The 20655-nt window shown below is 39.3% G+C and overlaps 1 protein-coding gene across 2 annotated transcripts in view; it reads right to left on the bottom strand.

Annotated features, from left to right (window-relative positions):
• LYPLAL1 (lysophospholipase like 1) overlaps window positions 1-1826 on the bottom strand; it is a 31932-nt gene extending 30106 nt beyond the window's left edge. Inside the window, exon 1 of one of the 2 annotated variants that reach the window (XM_089312208.1) lies at window positions 1406-1826. Coding sequence is in view for 1 of the 2 variants with exons in the window: in XM_089312207.1 (XP_089168333.1) it covers window positions 1711-1804 (94 nt within the window). In the remaining variant the exon portion in view is untranslated. The remainder of the gene's footprint in view (window positions 1-1405) is intronic. The other variant, XM_089312207.1, reaches the window with a different exon arrangement.
• Between the last annotated feature and the right edge of the window lie 18829 nt (window positions 1827-20655).

Below are 20655 nucleotides of genomic sequence, written 5' to 3'. Positions count from 1 at the left end.
AGGATGAACCAACGGCAAAGGAAGACCTTTCTTTCTCTCTCTCTCACTGTCCACTCTGCCTGTCAAAAAAAAAAAAAAAAAAAAAAAAAACCAGAGATATGTCATTACAGGCTATAACATTATCAGTAATTTAACACTGAAGAGAATGGATCCTTATTTTAAATAAAGTGGTCCAGGGGAAAAAGAACAAAATGTATGAATTCTTGTTAAAATACTGGGAATTATTTCTAAGAAGTGAGAATTAGCTTATTTATTAATTAGCTGTATTTACAGTATTCAGAAAATTCAGGGCACTTAAAAGTGTACATCCTATGGTCCTAGCTAAACAGTGCTACCAATCTCCAGCAGATGCAAGCACCGCTGACAATTCTGGACACTTCACCTTCCAAATATATTTCATCAGAAAACCCACAGGCCTTTTTCTTCCCTAACTCGCCACCTTATCCTACCGGAGTACTAATTTTGGAGTCAAAGAAAGATTAAGATTCAAGTCCCCAATTTCTCCACCACTACTCACAGTAATAGCCAAGTGACCTGGGCAAACTGCTGCACCCATCTGGCCCCATTTTCAAAACTCTAGCAACTGCTCACATCCAGTTCTCTGCCCTGCACCTTTCCAATCCCCTCCATTACCCAATCATCAGCCCCTATGGGTCTCAGATCAAAGATCACTGAAAAACCCGAGGAGTCTTCACTTGGCCTGAACCTTGCACCGTCTTGTGATCTCCCAAGCACTGCTGCCTCAAACTAATTGTTTTGGTTTTTAAATGTAGGTAGGCCCCCTGAGGACACTTGCTGCATTTCATTTCTGAAAGAAAGAAAGAAGACACTTGCTGCATGAAAGAAAGAAAGAAAGAAAGAAAGAAAGAAAGAAAGAAAGAAAGAAAGAGAGAGAGAGAGAGAGAGAGAGAGAGAGAGAAAGAAAGAGAAGAAGAAGAAGAAAAACCAAACAAAAAACATCTCCTGGGGACTTACCCTGGGCCAAGCACTGGGCATGCAAGGAATAAAACAAGATTCAAGGGTCCTTATTGTGGAGGACTGACAATCCAGTGGGGGTAAGAAAGCCCTAAGTAATTAGGATGAGAGTAAGAAACGCCATAGGAAATCAAGTTAGGGAAGGCAGAATACCCGCCCAGAGAATTCAGAGCTGACCTGGTGCTGTGCCTTGGAGGCTTAATGTCAGAGAGAAAGCGAGGAGTGTGTGGGTGGGCAAGACAAAGGCACGGGGCAAGTAGATGCTCTGCTAATACTCGCAGTGTCTCAGTGAATCATGACTGCGATGGTCCACGTGCGCCTGGAGGCTGGCGCAAGCGAGCAGTGGAAAAAACCCACAGCGGCGGAAAACCCTCTAGTAGCTGGCTCTGGGAAGTCCTGAATAAGTCACTCTCATGAGCAGAAGACTCACCTTCCTAACTCCCAGTTCGAACGCGGGGAGCTGGGACGGGAGTGGTAAGGATGGCACGGGAAAGGACCTTGCGGATGGAGAGCGGGCTGAGAGCCGCGAGGCTCAGGGCGGGAGGGAAGTGTAGAAAGAAGACGACAGGAAGATCGGGGCAACTGAGTAATCCTGCCGGGAAGTCCGCGGCCCCGGGCTGCAGAGCGGAGAGCCACCCTCTCCCGGAGCTGCCTCCACGGGAAAGAAAACTGTGCTAACCCAGGGGAGGATACTGCCTACGCTGCAGAAAATCACGATGGAAAATTGCAATCCACCTGAACCGTGCAGGAAGATCAGAGAGGCGCTGTGCCTCCCAGCCGGCGACACCAGACACCGCGGAAGGCCAACTGAACCGGACGCAGCCGCCATTGTCGGGAACACGCAGGCTCGCAAACAGCCTGAAGGAGCGCGCATGCGCAGCGCTTCTCGCGCAGGCCTGCTTCTGACAATTTGGGTTCAAATAGGGGGTCATTCTAGGTGTACTAAGACTTTGGTTTTGCTGAGGATGGTGTCAGCTGCAAATAGATTAATGAATATATTTATGTCGTGAGCATTAGCTGTGGAATTTCAACTGCAATGCTAAAACTCTAAGCCTTATTTGTAGAAATATTGGTGTTACTCTGTTTAAAATTTTGACAGGATGATCATATTTTACCTTCCACTTTAGGACTTGCACAGGATGTTTGCAGGTTTTTATATGTAGGGTAAGGCAGCCATAAAATGAAAATAATTTAGGGCCGGCATTGTGGCACAGCCAGTTAAGCCAACACCTGCTGTGTCTGCTGGATTGAGTCCCAGCTGCTACACTACCAATTCAGCTTCCTGCTAATGTCCCAGAGAAGGCAGTGGATGATGGCCCAAGTACTTGGGTTCCTGCTACCCACATGGGAGACCCAGATGGGAGTTCCTGTCTGGGAATGAACCCAGAAAATGGAAGATTCTCTCTCTTTCTCTCTCCATTTCTGTTGCTCTGGCTTTCAAGAAAATAAATATTTAATAAATAAATAAAAATATTTTCCTCTGTATTCAAAACATTTTTTTTTTTAATTTGACAGGCCAGGCAGAGTTAGACAGTGAGAGAGAGACAGAGAGAAAGGTCTTTCTTCCGTTGGTTCACCCCCCAAATGGTTGCTACGGCCAGCGCTACACCGATCCAAAGCCAGGAGCCAGGTGCTTCCTCCTGGTCTCCGATGCGGTGCAGGGCCCAAGGACTTGGGCCATCCTCCACTGCCTTCCCGGGCCACAGCAGAGAGCTGGACTGGAAGAGGAGCAACTGGGACTAGAACCCGGTGCCTATATTGGATGCCGGTGCTACAGGTAGAGGATTAACCAAATGGGCCACGGCGCCAGCTCCTGTATTCAACAAAATTTAAAAATCTATTTTATTTTAAAAATTGAATTGAAAGGTAGAGTGAGTGAGAGAGAGAGAGAGAGAGATCTTCCTTCTACTGGTTCACTCCCCAAATGACCTTAAAGGCCAGGGCTGGGCCAGGCTGAAGCCAGAAGCCTGGAACTCCATTCATGTCTTCTACGTGGGTGACAGGGTCCCGAATAGTTGGGCCACCATCCACTGCTTTCACAGATGCATTAACAGGGAGCTGAATTGAAAGTGGAGCAGCTGGGACTTGAACTATTGCTCCTAACTGATGTCACAATCACAGGCTGCAACTTAACCCACGGTACCACAACACCAGCCCCAGAGCAGATTTATTTTCATGACATAGCACTCCACATTCATTAGGATGGCTGTTATCAAAAGAGCAGAAAATAAATGTTGGTGAAGAAATGTAGAAACTGGAACTCTTGTGCATTATTGATTGAGACGTAAAATAATAGAGCAGCTGTGGAAATAGTTTGGTGTTTCTTCTAGAATTTCTATCTGATCCAGCAATTCCTCTTGGAAGTATGCCCAAAATGAGTGAAAATAGGCACTCAAACTGATACTTGCTCCTCAGATATTCATAGGAGAATTGTTCACTGTAACCAAAAAGTAGAAATAACTTAAACATTAACCTATAAATGAATGGACAATCAAAATGTGGAATCCATACAATGGAATATCATTCAGTCATTAAAAGAAAGGAATTCCTACACATGCTACAACATGGATGAAACTAGAAAATATCACGCTAGAGAAATAAAATGGAAACAGAGGAAAATATTTTATAATTATATTTATGTGAAGCACTATGTCTAATTTGGGCAGAATCATTGAGATCGAATATAGCATAGTGGGTATCAGGAGCTAAGAGGAGACAGATAATGGGAAGTTATTGTTAAATGGATATAGAGTCTGTTTAGAATAATGAAAAATTGTGAAAGTTGATAGTAGTGATGTACTAAATGGCACTGAACTTTATGCTTAGGAATGGTTACAATGATAAACTTAAGGTTGTGTGTATTTTACCACAATTTAAAATAAACAACAACAAAAAAATGGAATTACATCCTATAAAGGTGTAAGCATAGATACCTTTTATTTTTTTTGACAGGCAGAGTGGACAGTGAGAGAGAGAGACAGAGAGAAAGGTCTTCCTTTTTTCCGTTGGTTCACCCCACAATGGCCACTGCGGCCGGCATACCGCGCTGATCTGAAGCCAGGAGCCAGGAGCTTCTCCTGGTCTCCCATGCGGGTGCAGGGCCCAAGAACTTGGGCCATCCTCCACTGCACTCACGGGCCACAGCAGAGAGATGGACTGGAAGAGGGGCAACCGGGACAGAATCCGGCGCCCCAACCGATACTAGAACCCGGTGTGCTGGCACCGCAGGCGGAGGATTAGCCTATTGAGCCATGGCGCAGCCACATAGATATCTTTTAATACCAAATGCTGTAACCCCAGTTCATGGCTGTTTTCAATGTGAAACTAAAGAAAATAACCCAGTAGAACTTGAAGTGCCATTAAATACCAAACATCCATTCATAGTAGTCTGCATGATACTTAAGCAATTACAACTCATCTTTCATTTGTTCAAGGTAATCACTTTACTCTCAAGGGATAAAACTGCTCACAATTTATGGTTAGTTGCCAAGATAAGCTCTTTGCTATTACAGTGTTACACCAATGCTGTCAATAGGAATGAGTCTACATGCCATTAGTTAACCAGATCAAAAAGAAATTCAGTCATTTCCCTAAAGCCCATAGATATGCAGCTCAGAGTACTTAAAGTGAAATAATTGAAGAGGACAGATAAGCTGAACTCTAACAGTCAACTCTTAAAAAATGCTTCTGTCTCTAGGCCTACCTTCTCCAAATGAATTCTAGATACCTTTCAGGGTCCAGGTTGAGAAGAGGGCAGTACTACTAGGAGAGGCCATGGGAGATGTGTCAAGGAAGGTTTTGAGTTTTAAGAACTCAATTTACTGTCATAAAACCTTTCTCTACATTACCCCATGCTTTTGAGGCAGCAAAAATTTGGGAACATGATGATTTAATCATTATGATTATTGTTAATAATACCGATAAACAGCTATCATCATGGATTATTTATGGTGTGTAAATTCCCACAAAACTCTGTGCTACCATTATCTGCTTTTGCCCATGAGGCTCAGAGAGGTGAAGAAGTGGGCTTAAAGTCATCCTTCTGGTTACTGTAGAGCCTGGACTCACATGTTGGACCTGACTCCATAGTCAGGCCCACACAAATAAGCCCAAGGCATGTCCCAACTATTTTATTTTTTAAAAAAGATTTTTTTATTTATTTGAAAGAGTTACAGAGAGAGGTAGAGACAGAGAGAGAGAGAGGTCCTCCATCCACTGGTCCACTCCTCAGATGGCCGCAATGTCTGGAACTGGGCCGATCTGAAGCCGGGAACCAGGAGCTTCTTCTGGGTCTCCCACGTGGGTACAGGGGCACAAGGACTTGGGCCATCCTCCACTACTATCCCAGGCCATAGCAGAGAGCTAGATCAGAAGAGGAGCAGCCAGGACTAGAACCAGCGTCCATATGGGAATGCTGGCGCCTCAGGCCTAGACGTTAACCCACTGTACTATAGCGCCGGCCCCCAACTATTTTATTTTGAACCAGCCTTCTGGCTGTGGGGCAGTAGTCCTTTTGCGGGGCATGGCGGGGGGGGGGGGGCCTGGATCCTTTCCAGTCTCTGTCATTTAGGAGTTCTGTGTTTCTTTAGGCTTTCCCCAAGTCTCATGGTGCTAGTTCCTGGTTTCCTACTTCAATGCATGAGCATCAAGTGTAAACAGGTAGAAGAGCATTGGTAGACACCTGAAGGTTGGGATTCTGAGTTTCACCTTGAACCTGAGCCTTTCCAGATTTAGGATTGTTATTAGAATGAACCAGTTTCTCCTGAACCTAATCAAAGTGCTCTTTGATTTCCAGTGATTTAAATGCTTTGCCATTGTTGCTATTGCTTTCATCTTTATTTATTTGTAGAACAAACAAAAGGTTAAGATGACTGCTTTTAGAGATGCCATCTGGTAGGCAAACTATTGAACAAAAATATTTTGTTCCTTTCATGTAACTGTATCACTTTGAAATGTAATTAAGTTTCAGGATGGCTGTTTGCTTCTTTTGTGGTGTATCTATTGCCCTATTGAACTTGCGGAAAATTATTCCGGGATGATTTTTATTCAGACAATCTTTTATTGTTTATAGAATATCTTTTTTTTTTTTTTTTTTGCTATTTGTTTGCTTTCAGCTAATTTATTTGCCCACTATTTATGTACCTCCTTTTGGTAACTTCAGTTCTAAACTTAAAAGTCAGGAAAGTAAACAAAGCAAAAGCATAAAAAAATCTAATTTCGCAGGATTTCCATATCTTTGTGGATTTAAAGGTAAAAATGGCAAAATCAGAGCTTAATCTGCCTTTCCACTATGTGTTTAGACATCCTCTAAGCCATACTTGTAGATTAAAAAAAAAAACAGTTGAAAGGTTAGCAATTTAGAATAGTTTAGTTTGTATTTTCAAATAGCAGTTAAAGGAGGGTGTATGAGTCATACAGACAGTACACAGCTATGCATTTGTTGTTTTCCTCAGTCTTGAGCGTCAAATTGTACTTTCTCCTTTGGTTACTTTTTGCCTTGTATTATTTAAAGAGACATGTCCATAAACACTACATTTTTGTTGTACAAAATGTCTCAGCTTTGGGTAACTTTAAACATTTTTAAAAAGATTTACTGTGTTTATTTGAAAGACAGTTACATAGAACAAGGGAGACACAAATCTTCCATCTGCTGATTCACTCCCCATATGGCCCCAAAGCTGGGATGGACAGGCTGAAGCCAGGACCCTGGAACTCCATCCAGGTCTCCCATGTGAATGGCAGGTCCTCAAGTACGTGGGCCAGCTTTTGTTGCTTTTCCAGGTACATTAACAGTGAGCTGGATTGGTAGTGGAGCAGCTGGTACTCAAATTGGTTCTTGTATGGGGTGCTGGTATCACAGGTAGCAACCTAACTGTCTACTCCATGACACCAGCCCCTAAGCATTTTTTAAAGGTTTATTTATTTGAAAGAGTGACAGTGACCTAGGCTGGACCAGGCTGAAGCCAGGAGATTCATCTGGGTCTCGCATGTGGGTGGAAGAGGCCCATGGGAGGGACCCAAACACTTGGGTCATCTTCCATTGCTTTTCCAAGACCAATAGCAAGGAGCTGGATAGGAAGAGGAACAGCCAGGACGTGAACTGGCACCCATGTATGATGCTGGCATCCCAGGGAGTGGCTACATCACAGTGCCAGCCCCGCTAAACATTTTTATATATGAATGAGGCGAGTTTGTGTGTGTGTGTGTTTGTGTGTGTCCATTCCCCCTAACCATTTATGACAGGAAAAACTAGGGAGAAAAAAGGTTATTCTTACAAAACAGTAAAAGTAAATTTGTTAGAAATTAGATCATCAAATTCATTCATTACCTGAGTTCTAGAGTCCTTAAGCATTTCAATTTGGTTCTTTAAGATACAGATGGGGCAAGTTCCTCCACTCCACTTCACAGGTGGTGCTGGATTTGCATTCTACCATTCTTTCTTTTTGAGCAAATGGGTCACTTGGAACATTGTGAGATAGACTGAGACAACATAGGCTATGGAGAAAAAGGAATACCAGAGTTATTCAAACACAGACAAAACACAGTCTTGGAGCATGGGTAGGTTATCAGTCTGCTGATCTTTGCTAGAGCAATGTGTGGGCCTTGGAAAAGTTCCATTCCTGTGTAAAGGTTGCATGATCAGTGCACGTGCCTGGGCACCTCAACAATGTTCTCTAGGAACAATGTTCCCTAGGAAAGGGGTTATTTCCCATTTGAACATCTCCCATCACCAGTTCTCAAATTCCCAAGTTACTCTCTGAAACCCTTCTTATTCAACTTCCTCTACATCTTCATAGTAAAATGGGGAATCCTTCCATGGATACGCATACTTGTCTGGGTAACCTGGAACCCATTATTTCATTCTCTTCTAATAGATCTTGACAGCTTTTCAATACATAGCAAGAATTGATAATAATGCCTAGCCAGGTCCCTTTTCCTTGCGGACAGGGGAGGCTCAGTCTTCAAAATCTCCAATGAGATGAAGGGAAGTCATTGCACTCAACAAATCTATTGCAAAAAAAAGTAAAGTAAAAAGAGTAATTTCCTTATCAATACAGCCTGAAAGTCTGTATTTGCCATATTTATATGAGAAGATTTTGTGTATCTATATAGATACATACACACACAATATAGGTCAATAGATAGGTAAATTGAATATGTATGTGTATACACGTACACACTCATATACTCATATATGAATGTTGAAATATTGAAATGATAGTATGGCCTTTCTGTTCCAGTTTCTTGGGTGACAAAGCTATGTGACATGAGACAGACCATTTGGTCTCATTGGACAGGTTTCTAAAGCTGTGAAATAAGGGAATAGGACTTGATAAGCTCTGAAGTTCTGTGATTCCAGGCTCATGAAGTGATTTAAATACGCAGCATGCACCACTTTCATAACTACACCTCGATATTTAATTCTACTCATACAATTTTGATGCCAAACTCTTAAATATAGTAAACCAACTACTAGTAAGTAGTACTAGAAATAGCAGGAAATATGAGTCTCCTCCTTCCTTGTGTGACTGACTTTAACACAATTACTCTCCCTGTTATTTCCATGGTGACTTATAAAAGCCAAGAAAATAGAGTTTAAAAGGATTCTTTTAAAAGAAATCAGAAAATACAAAGTCAATACTTGCAATTTAAAAAAGGATGTGCAACTTATTATGTAGTGAACTATTTGCAGATATATGTGTCCATATATCTGCGTTTTTCCATTGACATATGGAAAATAATTTGTAAAGTTGTGACAGGGGCTGGCGCTGTGGTCTAGTAGGTTAAGCCTCCACCTGCAGTGCCGGCATTCCTTATAGGTGCCAATTCTTGTCTCAGCTACTCGTCTTCCGATCCACCTCTCTGCTTATGGCCTGGGAAAGTAGTGGAAGATAGTCCAAATCCTTGGGCTCCTGCACTTATGTGAGAGTCATAATAGTCATAATGGTCATAAATACAGGTTAAGAAAATAAAGACTATTGGTAAATTTCTCTTTAATGCATACTCTAAAGACTTATTAATGTCATTCCTTTTGTTTATAATGCTTTCTAAGAATTTACTGTTCTGTAAATGATGGAAAACATCAGTATTCAGTAATGAATATCTTTTGGGGAGATTAAAAATACATGCAAGTGTACATATCCAAAAGAGTGGATAGCAGGCTAGCCCAGTGAAGTTGTATTGTGATGAACACAACCTAAATTCAAGGGATGAACATCTCATTGTAAATGCAGCATAATCAATGATTATTCAGGTATCAGGTTCCCAGATACCACTTTTTTAACCTTTTTTTTTTTTAAGATTTATCCATTCACTTGAGAATCAGAGTTACAAAGACAAAGGGAGAGATGGCGATCACTCCCCAGATGTCCAGAAAGGCCGGGGTTGGGCCAGGCCAAAGCCAGGAGCCAGGAGCCAGGAGCCAGGAGCCAGGAGCCAGGAGCCAGCAGCCAGCAGCCAGCAGACAAGAACCACATCCAGGTCTCCCACATGGGTGGGAGGGGCCCAAGCACTTAAATAATTCTCCACTGCTTTTCTCAGGCCACTAGCAAGCAGATGCATTGGAAGCTGAGGTGTGGGGACTTGAACCTGTGCCCTAATGAGAAGCCTGGATCGCAGGTGGCAGCTTTATCCACTACACCACATTGCTGGCTCACAAATATCCAGTCTTGCCACAAAATAGTCCAGTTTTCACAGCTGGCAGATATGAACAGTCTGTGTCTTTAAAAAAATGTAATTGATTAATCTTTCCTTCCAGAGTGAAATCAAGATTTAATGATGGCTTCCTAGAGATGATGTGGAGCTTGGGTTAAACTGACCTTCACACTGTTACTCATCCTCTAAGTCCAACTGGACAACAAAAATTTACTTAGCAGTTACCTGAGCATTGCAACTATCTTAGGATCAGCAGTAGAAACTTTTCATTAAATTTAGTACTGAAAAATTGCCAGTTACATTCGCACCTTGTAACAAAAGATAATTGAGAAGCCTTGACTTGGATTTGCTTTCTTAACTTTTAGAGTACAGCAGCAGAGTAATGAGAGAAAAGATGCATTTTCAACTTCTCTGATAAATAAATATTCAGAACTCACCACAACTATCCAAAATTCATTTTGTCTTTATTATTTCCATGATATTTAATGTATTTAATACTACAAGTAATAACATAGACAATGGAATAGCTTTGTCCCTGGGAATCATTTGCAGAAATTAAATTTGTCTACAAGGAAAATAGTGATATATTTTATTATGAATTATGGCACATAAAGATGGTAACATTACACAGCTAACCTAATTGAAATCTTTAATTTTTCCTCTCAAATACATTCAGATAACCATTCAAAAAATGGAAAAAGATCACATTTCAGTGGTTCTTCATACAGTCCTACATTTTAAAAGCTGTAACCAGAATTCTCTTATTTCTTCCTATTATTTACTAATTTGCATGTGATTTGCACTATCCTAATGTTATTTCTCCCAGATGCAAGTCACACTTTTTGGGTCTCTTAATTAGTACCTACATTTTTTTTTATTTTTCTACTACAATAATTGTTTTTCTAATGCTATGAGTATTTGATTATATTTTGGTTGAATCCCTTGAAAAATTTTTTAAATCAAATGATATAGGATGTCCTATATTGAAGGCACTATGCTAAATATTGTTGATGAATGGAAGACAAATAAGGCATTCATCCAGTCCTTAAGGAATTTACATTTAGTAGGTAGATAAGAAATGTACATATCCATGACATGCAGTGCATAATAATCACTGTTGCACAAAGGTTATAGATTAGTTTTTCAGATGTTTAGGGAGGAGAGAATGCATTTCTAGCTATGAAAAATCAAAGAAGGCATATATTGAGTAACGATCACAGTTCTGTAAATACTATAATCAAAGATTACCAGTCACTGGAGTCTAAAGACACCTGGAAGCTGTGGAATAGAGCCTTTCACTAAAGTTCAATGTTTCGCTTTGGGTAGGAATACGTGCTGACAATGCACCTGTTGCCTCTTTTCTTGCTTACCTTGTTCTCACTCCATCTGATTTATTCAAAGCCTCTGAATAGAGCAATTTCTTCTCTGATAAATGTGAAATCTCCTATATCATAATACATTTCTCTGTGATTTACTAGGCCTGTATTATTTGGACATGGTAAATTCGTGATGGATATTAGCTGATAGAATGTCGAATGAGTGGTTAGTCAGTTATTGAGTGAATGAGTGAGTGAATGACCATCCTCTAGGAAATAAATCAGCCCAAGAAAAATAGCTCGGTCCTGATTGTATTATTGTATGTAAATCATGCAAGAGCTCTTGGAATCATCCTTTCAACTTTAGTATAGTTATTCAGTAAATATTTGTTGATCATGATGCTCCTCAAAAGACTCAAATTGTGCATTCATATTTTGTATTCATATTTTTTGAGAAAGCTCAATCTCCTTGTAAAAGGGATAATCTTGCTCACTACTGGATAAATAGATCATTATGCAGTGTTTCCAACATCCTTTCTAGAAATGACCCCTTTGAGGTTCAAAAAGAAATCAAAAGAGATTAGATTTTACAAATGTTATGCCACTTCTAGTTACATATAGTATTCAATGAAAAGAAAATCCCACAAGGCAATTCTGTTTATCCCTTGTGTCTAATGCCATAAAGTGTTGTTCTCACAGCATCTACATTTTGGCATTTGTTTGTCAAAAAATGGGGTGGAGGTAAAAGTATTCTTTTTGCCAGTTTATGTGATGCCATAAAGCAGCATTTTTCATTTTTCAACACTTATTAGCTCAGCTCCCCAGCTGTGTAGCACCACGCCCTGGTGTGAAATTGAGAGGGAGAACTCTGACAAGTTTATATTGGCTTAAATTTATAGTTTTTCTTTTTGGTGGGGGAAGGGATTTTTTTTTTTAGAAAGACTATTGTAACTGTGTGTTACAAGACTTATATAATATGGAATAACAGTTTGCAGGAATGGCAACTAGTATATCCTGTTTGGCTAGTCTAAAGAAATATTAACAGTTATATAATTAGAGGAGAGCAACAATATGGAATCAATCAATCAATCAATGATTTGATTAAATCAATTTAAGTATTTTTATATCCTGCAAGACTAACACAAAAAATATGTTCAAACATATTAGCCCATAGAGAATAATACAAACTCAAGCTCCACTTAAATAGTTGGATTTTGACTTAATTTTTCCCATAAATGCTTCAAAACTTTATTTATTTTGTTTTCCAAAAAGAAATTTCAAAAACACAAAATTAAATTGATTTCACAGGTTTGGTATGTGCAGTCGGAAATGAGATAAAACAATTACTGTAACATGACATAGCACATTAAAGCAAAATGATTGACTACAAGTTAAAAATTTTAAGATAAACAAACTTAATCCTTGGCTTCTTTTTTGCTTTCATACACACCCTCACATGTGACAAACAAGACAGGGAGGAGATACTTAAAGCATTTTTTTAAGATCCATCTTGAGTGAGACAGTACAAATAAATTCAGATAAAGCTCCTCACATTTATGTTGTGTGAAAGACTTATACATCAACACAAAATCAAGTTTTTAGTCTTCATCTGAGTAATGCTTTACTTTGGAAACTAAGGTGGAAGAAAAACCTTTACAAAGCCCAAGCAAGTTTTGAAAAACATTCCCAAATACTCCCAGCCATGGTGGGAAGAAAAAACCATGTGTCAAGACTTTCATAATCCTCAGGCTGGCACTGAGGGCACATCAGTACCTTCATGTACTAGCAAAATAAACTTAAAACAGCCTTATTTGGCTTGATGGATTTATTTGCAATGTAAAATGCAAAATAACAATTGTAAATCTAAAATAATGTTGAAGGTCCAGGGCCATCTTCAATTTGATGGGTTGTTTTAATCCCTGTAATCAAAATCTTATCCAGAGGGAAATCCAGGACACTGGACATTACAGCAGGGTTTTAAGCAAATAACAACATTAATTTTTATGCCAAGTGAAAAGGCTCTTCATCTGAAATAAATGAGACATCTTTAAGTGAGCTCACCAAAGCACCAATTCCATCTCTTAGCTCTTGCTGTGTGGTTCAAGGAAAGAGCAAGAAAAAACAAACAAAATAACCACTGATAGGGAAAGATCCATTCCTTTCCTTTTCACATGGAAGGAGGAAGAAATGGTATACAAATCTGGTACTTTGATCAATGGAAGAAAGTAGAAACCATCTTTCAAATACAAACTACATGGGAGAACGTTATACGTTGGTTTCCTTAACCAGCCTTTAAGTATAGACTACATTTTAACTTGAGAAAACAGAAAAACTAGGCTAGAACTTCAGAGTTTTCTGTATGCTTGTTTGTTTTTAATATAGAAGTTATGTGTTTATGTATATAACAAACTAGCTCTAGAAACATAGAACTAACTTTAAGGACAAAATCTGAGGGATTGACAGAGGCAGAAATTCATTGGAAACCTTTCTTGGAAGTTGAGGGGGGCGATGTCAGAGAGAGCAGACTCGAAAGGCTGATTGGGTTAGGACTTAGTAATCTACTGGAGTTGGAGCTGGGGTACAAGAGGTAGCCTAAAATTACTATTTCAGTGTGTTCTAGACAAGCTATAAATAATGATAAAGAGTATAGAGTTGGGAACAAGTTTAGAGTAGATTTAATGAATTCAGCTTTTGGTGGGTTATTTGAGATGTCATTGAAAATTAGTGATAGCTGGAAATTAGGGTCTAAAGTTTAGACAGGATAGAAATAACTCTGGGAAGTCATCAACATATGGGAACCATACAAAACTATAGGAATTAAAGAGGTAGTTTCATGAGAAAACTAGCAGGAAAAGAAAAGACAACACAGAAAAAAATTTTTAGAAGACTCACATTTAGTGGTTAAGTCAAAGAAGAGAAGTCAGTGAAAAGGTCTTCAAAGGAATCATGAAAGGAGAAAAAAATTGGGGAATGTTGTTAAAGTAAAGGAGACAATTGGAGCCATACTGGAGTGCAGTTTACAGTCCTGGCTACTCCACTTCCAATTTAGCTTCCTGTTAAGCACCCTTGGAAGAAGCAGCTGCCAGTAGCCCAAGTGCTTGGATCCCTGCCACCCACATGGAAGACCTGCGTGGAGTTTCTTGGGTCCTGGCTTTGCCTGCCCCAACCCTGGCTATTATGGATATTTGGAGAGTGAACCAGAGAATGAAAGATCCGTTTATTTGTCTCTCTTGCTCTGTCACTCTGATTTTCAAGTAGAAGAAAATAAATAAATTTTTTTTTCTAATTATGGGAATGATTTAAACCTACAAACTTAAAAAGAGAATTCAAGCCAGAGGGAGAAACTGAAATATGACAAGAAATCAAAGAAGATGGAAGAGCGACTGAGAACCTTGGAAAATAGGGGCTCTCTTTCTCAGGACTAGAAAGGGAAAAGTGAACAAGAAATAGAGAAAAAATCTAAAGTAGAGGATAGATTATACCCTACAATGGCCACTTGCTAAGGATGAATGTAATAGGAAAAAAATTAGGAACTGAAGAAAATGTATGAAGGCTTCAAGTAAAAGGGAGCTGAGTAAGAATTGGGAAGAATTTCTAATGAGCCATAAATACAAATAAAACATTTAAAGGAACTAGTCTACATTGTCGTCAAATTTGTACCAGTTGCTTCTGAAAAGAAACATTTATTGATCTTGTTTTACTGATAACAAGGCGGAAAGATCAAGGAAGAGTGGTGCTGTGGATCAGATTGGTAAGAATGTAGTACTATATAGGCTTAGTAGGGAAAGAATCAAGCCAATCAAAGACAGGTAGCCTGGAAATATATGGCATAAAGTCTATAGGCCTCCAATGTAGTGGAATGAAAAGATGAGAGATGGAAGGGCAGGGAATTATGTGCACACAAGAAAAGGATGAATTGATGTGCAGCTGTTTGGGCTAGCAGTTAAGACATCCATGTCCCACATCAGTGTATTCAGATACCATCCCTGGCTCTAGCTACTGATTCCAGCTTCTTGCTAATGCATCCTAGAAGGCAGCAGTGATGACTCAAATACTGGGTCCCCACTACCCACAAAGGAGACCTGATTTGAGTTGCCAGCTCCCAGCTTTGGCTTCCAGGCTATTGTAGGCATTTGGGCAGGGAACCAGGGGATAAAAGCTCTCTCTCTTTCTGTCTTTCTCAAATAAATAGATTTTAAACCATTTTTTAAAAGGGCATTGAAAGTTAATTATTTCAGAGGTGTATCATTATAATGCATAGTAATGTGAGAAGGCTCCCTAGAAAATAGAACAGAGCTGGATCTTTAAGAACTGGTTTTATGGTCAGGAAGAAGAATACTCTGTGGCCAAAGTCAAAGAAGAATTGGGAACACACTGCAAAAGTAATCATGAGGCTCAGAGAAGGGGGCGGTGCAGAGAGAAAGGAGGAAGCCGTGTGAGTACTGGGTCTGTCTGGAACCACAGCTGAAGGCTCCACTGTAAGAGAAAAGTAGGTGCATAGATTGAGCTAATTTTGGAAGGCCCTGGCATCTTATTATGGAGTGAGAGTTTTTATCTAGGGCGAAATTGGCAATCACAACAAAACATTAAGCAGAGAAGTGTCATGAAGAAAGTGGCACATTCATCTGGATGGAGACTATAGAAAGGATTTCAAAAGCGATGAGTCTATGCCCAAGAGTGTCATTGAAGAAGCCTGGGAGACAGGAAATGGGAGGTCAGAGCTTTGGAGCAGTGACATGAATGCAGACAGCTTCAATTAAGAGATGACAGTATTTGAAGACAAATTGCATGCAGGTACCACACAGAAGGAACAGTTAAAGTGGTTCTAAGGTCTCCAAGACAACCGAAATGATCCTTCCAGCTAAGACAGCAAGGATACTAGAACGGGAAGGGGGTTGGGAAGAAGTAGCCAAGTATACGGATTAGTTTCCATGCTTCTTGTTTGTGCCATAAAAACATAATTTTCTTATGCAACCACTGGATGTCAAAAGCTCATAAACAGTTATTATCATGCTTTTTTTAAAAATTAAAACTGACATGCAATAGTGCCCTACTCTGTTGAGAGATTGTTAGTAGCAGACCATCAAACAGGAATGAAGAATGAAGAAATTGGGTGGCTCATTTGATCATTTGGAGTGAAGATTTCTGGTGAACAGGCTCTGTTAATGATGGCAGTGTTCCAATCAAAAAACCTTTAAGAGAGGATAATATGAAAAAGACCATTTAATCACACCTTGATTTTTTTTCAGTCACAGCTGCACATGGGTAGCAGGCACCATGCTGGGAACACCACCTTTGATTGCAGAGCATAAAAAACTTTATAGGCTCTTTTTTCCCCCTAATAAATTAAAATTTGAGGTCTTTTCTATGTTGCATTTGGGTAATAATCCAGGACAAAATATTTGAAAGTGCATAAATGGACCCAGTTAAAATATTTTTAAAAAATCATCTTTGATAGTTCCTGGTTACTTAGATTGTGGAAAAATATAGATTAATGAATATTTTAAATGAATTTTACTGTGTAATAGATTTAAAACTGGGCTAGATAGATCAGTAGTAACTAAGAGTAATGAAACTATTTCTTGAAATGGCTATTTCATGGCAGAAATATGACAGTCTTTTATTATATTTTTGGAATTAATTTTTTCTGAAATATTTCCTTTAACTTTACTTTTATAGAACTAGAATGTGTCTTTTAAGAGCATGCTGTGTTATGATTATGTGGAAATATACTACACAGGGGAAAAAGGCTCTCACTATAAGTAGATTTTGCTGTAATTATTGGAGCCTCAAAACTGAGAACAAATGTTGCCAGTAATGGCCTGTGATTTCCCTGTGTAGAATGTGATTCACAGAAATTGCTCTGCAAGTAGAGTGTGATTTACAAAATTTTTACTTTTGTCTTATACACAGAATCGCTGATTTCTTCCAAGGATCCTAAAGTCATTGTGATACTTTTTCTAATTCTTTGTGAAATAAGCAGCACTAGTAGTGTTTAGCTTCTTGGGCTGCCATAGCGAACTACCAAAACTCATGTAGCTTAAAAAGACAGAAATTTATTCTTTCACAGTTCTAGGGCATAAAGTTCTGAAAGCTATGTGTTGGCAGGGCTATCTTGCCTCAAAATCTCTAGGGAAGAATTCTTCGTTGTTTCTTCCAGCTCCTGGTGGCTCTTGGCAACTCTTGGTATTCTTTGGATTGCAGCTACTTCACTCTGATCTCTGCCTCTGTTTTCATGTGGTTTCTCTTTTTCTAGGTTTCCTCTGTGTCTGTCTCTGTTCCCCAATCCCCCTCTCCTTTCTGTTATAAGGATACTAGTTACTGGATTTAGCATTCACTCTAGATCTAGGATCCGTCATGCCATTGTGGCATACCAGGTTAAGCCACTGCTGGAAACGCCTATATTCCATATTGAAATGCTTGGTATGAGCCCTGCTATTTAGCTTCTGATTACCCTTCCTGCTAATGCAACAGGGGAGGCAGCTGATGAAGGTTGAATTGATTGAGCCTCTGCAACCCATGTGGGAGACCTAGATGGAGCTCTGGGCTCCTCTTTTGTGGACACTGAAGGAGTAAACCAGTGGATGGAAGATATTGCTCCCTGTCCCCCTCTGCTCTGTATCACTCTTTCGAGTAGAAGAGATTAAGTAAATAAACATTATAAAAATAAATCCAGGATGATTTCAACCTGAAATCCTAAACTAATATCTGCAAACTTATACAAATTTCAAATCAAGAGACATTCTTAAGTTCTGAGCTGTTGAGAATATTGGGGGGGGGGGGGCAACAATTAGTCCAATACAAGTGCTAGTAATAATGTCTTAGGCTTGTATTAATTTACATTTTGAAAATTGTCATCCAGAACAGCTGTAGAGGGAAAGGCCTGCTGGAGTGAGTGGCCAACAATGTGGAGACCCAGGATATAACACAGGAAGTGGCCTGGCAGTGGAATTGTCCCTTAGGCCTTGCCTGTTTCATGGAGGATTTACTGGACAGACCACAGCAAGATCTTTGGCCTTGTACTTGTCTTCCAAGGTCTCCTGATTTTTGTATATATGAGATCCTAATAAGCAAGTTCTACACTGATATCTAAACCTAATTCTCCACGTATTACACTAAAGCAATAGGGGGTAAAGTGAGTGTGGAGTCTGAAAGCAAACCAGTTTAGCTATCCTCTCAAATGCTGTCATTTATGCAACAAATATTGTGAATAGCACCTTACACTTATTGTAATTTGTGTTTCTTCAATGAGCCTCACACATAGTAAGTTAGGAAAGTGAACTGTGATTCAGAAACTTGTGAAAAAAAAAGGGGGGGGGGCTCATCAATGAGTTCTGTTAAATGTTCTGGTTAGGAGGAGGTCCCTGAATCAGAAACAAAGTTTGGCCTCCACCTGTTCAGTGGTTACCATGACGTAAGGCTTTGTGGTTGGAATCTCTGTTCCTCCATTTATGTCACTGAGCTTCAGGTAGGTTGGGAATATTAACAGCAGCTACTTCATAGGTTTGTGGTAAAGATTAAACAAATTTACACAAGTAAAGCATTTAGATCATGGCCTGACACATGGCATTATTAGTACTACTCTCCCAAGGTATTTTAATTGAATAAGAATATATACGAGGGGGTCTTTAAAAAGTTCCTGGAAAATGCATGTTACAAATAAATTATCCATGGAGTTCAATTTCTTGTGCCAATAAAAGCTTATCTTTTAATTCCAGTTTTCTATAAACATTTAAAAGTACCCTTACATGATTCTTAATCTCAGGTAGATACTTACTGTCATCAGTATTAACATATTAGTATTATGCTCAGCATTTGTGATCACCTTTATATAATCCTGTTGAAACTCCTCCAATTTAGTTAATACAATTATATAATAGAAATCTAGATTTGAGAGAAGTTAAGTAATTTGTTTAGACATAAAGTTAGCAGAAGTTTTGGACCCAAATCTAGATTGTCTCATAGGCCATGCCTTAAAAATTAGGGGAGAGGTGGAAATGTTCGTAGTTATACAGTAACTCTTTCCCAGGCTTCAGCAATACAGAAAATTGAATTGAGAATCATTCTTTGTAATGGAATGTATACTGGTTCCAAAGTCAGACACCTTGCATTTTAGCCTTTTATCTGACATTTGAAATGCAATTTGGTGTTCTTGGTTTCACAAAGTTAACTGAGTATTAATAACACAAATCCTCACTCTTCAAGTCAAGTGATGTGTTTCAAGTGGTAGAAGTCTCAGTTATAACATGTAACTTCTTCCTCTACTTGCTGAGTTTTGTATTTCTGGAAAGCTGCAGAGTCCAGCTCATGGAGCAAATGTATTTGCATATTGTATTGGTTGCCATGTGTTTGGGAGATGTTCCCATATGCTGTTGTAATGCAACAGGTTTGGGACTTCTAAATGTTGATGGTCCCAAAATGTAATATGATTATGCTTGAACAAGTACCTGAAACAAACAACCAATCATATTTATTTTGCTGCCAAACAAGTCAAACAAATTCACGGAGGATTTACTGGACAGACCACAGCAAGATCTTTGGCCTTGTACTTGTCTTCCAAGGTCTCCTGATTTTTGTATATATGAGATCCTAATAAGCAAGTTCTACACTGATATCTAAACCTAATTCTCCACGTATTACACTAAAGCAATAGGGGGTAAAGTGAGTGTGGAGTTTGAAAGCAAACCAGTTTAGCTATCCTCTCAAATGCTGTCATTTATGTAACAAATATTGTGAATAGCACCTACACTTATTGAACTTTCTTGATAGTGAATAATTCACATTTCATTTCAAATACATGCTGAATAGCACTAACATATTCGTGCTGAAAACTCCTTTTTTGGTGTACATTTTAAAAAGATCTTTTTCTTTTGTCCATTTTATTTTTGGATTTTACATTGAAAAGTAGAATCATTCTACCTTGAAGAGGGAACAAGAATACTTTTTTTTTTTTCTTAAAGACCCCTATGGGACTTTAATCAGAGTTCAAAGCTCTTCACTCATGAGAATGATCTACTAGTTTGTGTTCTTTCATGTGTGTTTTCACCAGATCTGGTGACTGAGCTCTGCCTTATTCCATTACATCTTGCTCTATCTGATACTACTCCATATACTTTGCAGGAAATCCTCCACTGGGGACTAGCAAGTATTTAAAAAATGCTTGGTGACTTAACATACATGTCCCATATCAACAACACAGGTAATTCTAGGACTTAACTCCCTTATTAACTGGTCCCTCCTTGTGCGTACTGAGATAAAGATGTCTGTTTTGAGAGATCTATCTTTGGGCTTAACTGAGAGCAAGCAGAGAAGCAGGAAGCTGTCTCAAAAGAGCATATCTAATGTTATATCCCTCTTGTTGATGATAATGGGATGTCACAATCAGAGCTCTTCTGCCCTGACCTCAGGAAGGAAGGGGGAGAATGGATCTTAGCCTTTCCTATTTGGAGAAGGATAAAGTGCAACGTGCCTCTCAGTCACCATTCTAGGTATACAGATCCCCTAAGCCTAAAGGGCTGATTTTTCCTAACACTTAGAACACTGCATTCCTGACCCCTATTATTTTCAGGCTGGTAAACATGACTTGGTCTGGGACCTCTGTTTCCATAGTCCTTTCCTTTCAAAAATATTATGTAACTTATGTAAGCATCAAGGAATATAAGGAACTCTTGGCTTTCAATTTATAGTTGATCACCAGTGAAAAAGTATC

This window comes from Oryctolagus cuniculus, chromosome 13, assembly GCF_051225735.1.
Source record: "Oryctolagus cuniculus isolate XC-2025 breed Fujian yellow rabbit chromosome 13, ASM5122573v1, whole genome shotgun sequence".
Classification (NCBI taxonomy): Eukaryota; Metazoa; Chordata; class Mammalia; order Lagomorpha; family Leporidae; genus Oryctolagus; species Oryctolagus cuniculus.
This window is presented reverse-complemented; position numbering and strand designations above follow the sequence as displayed.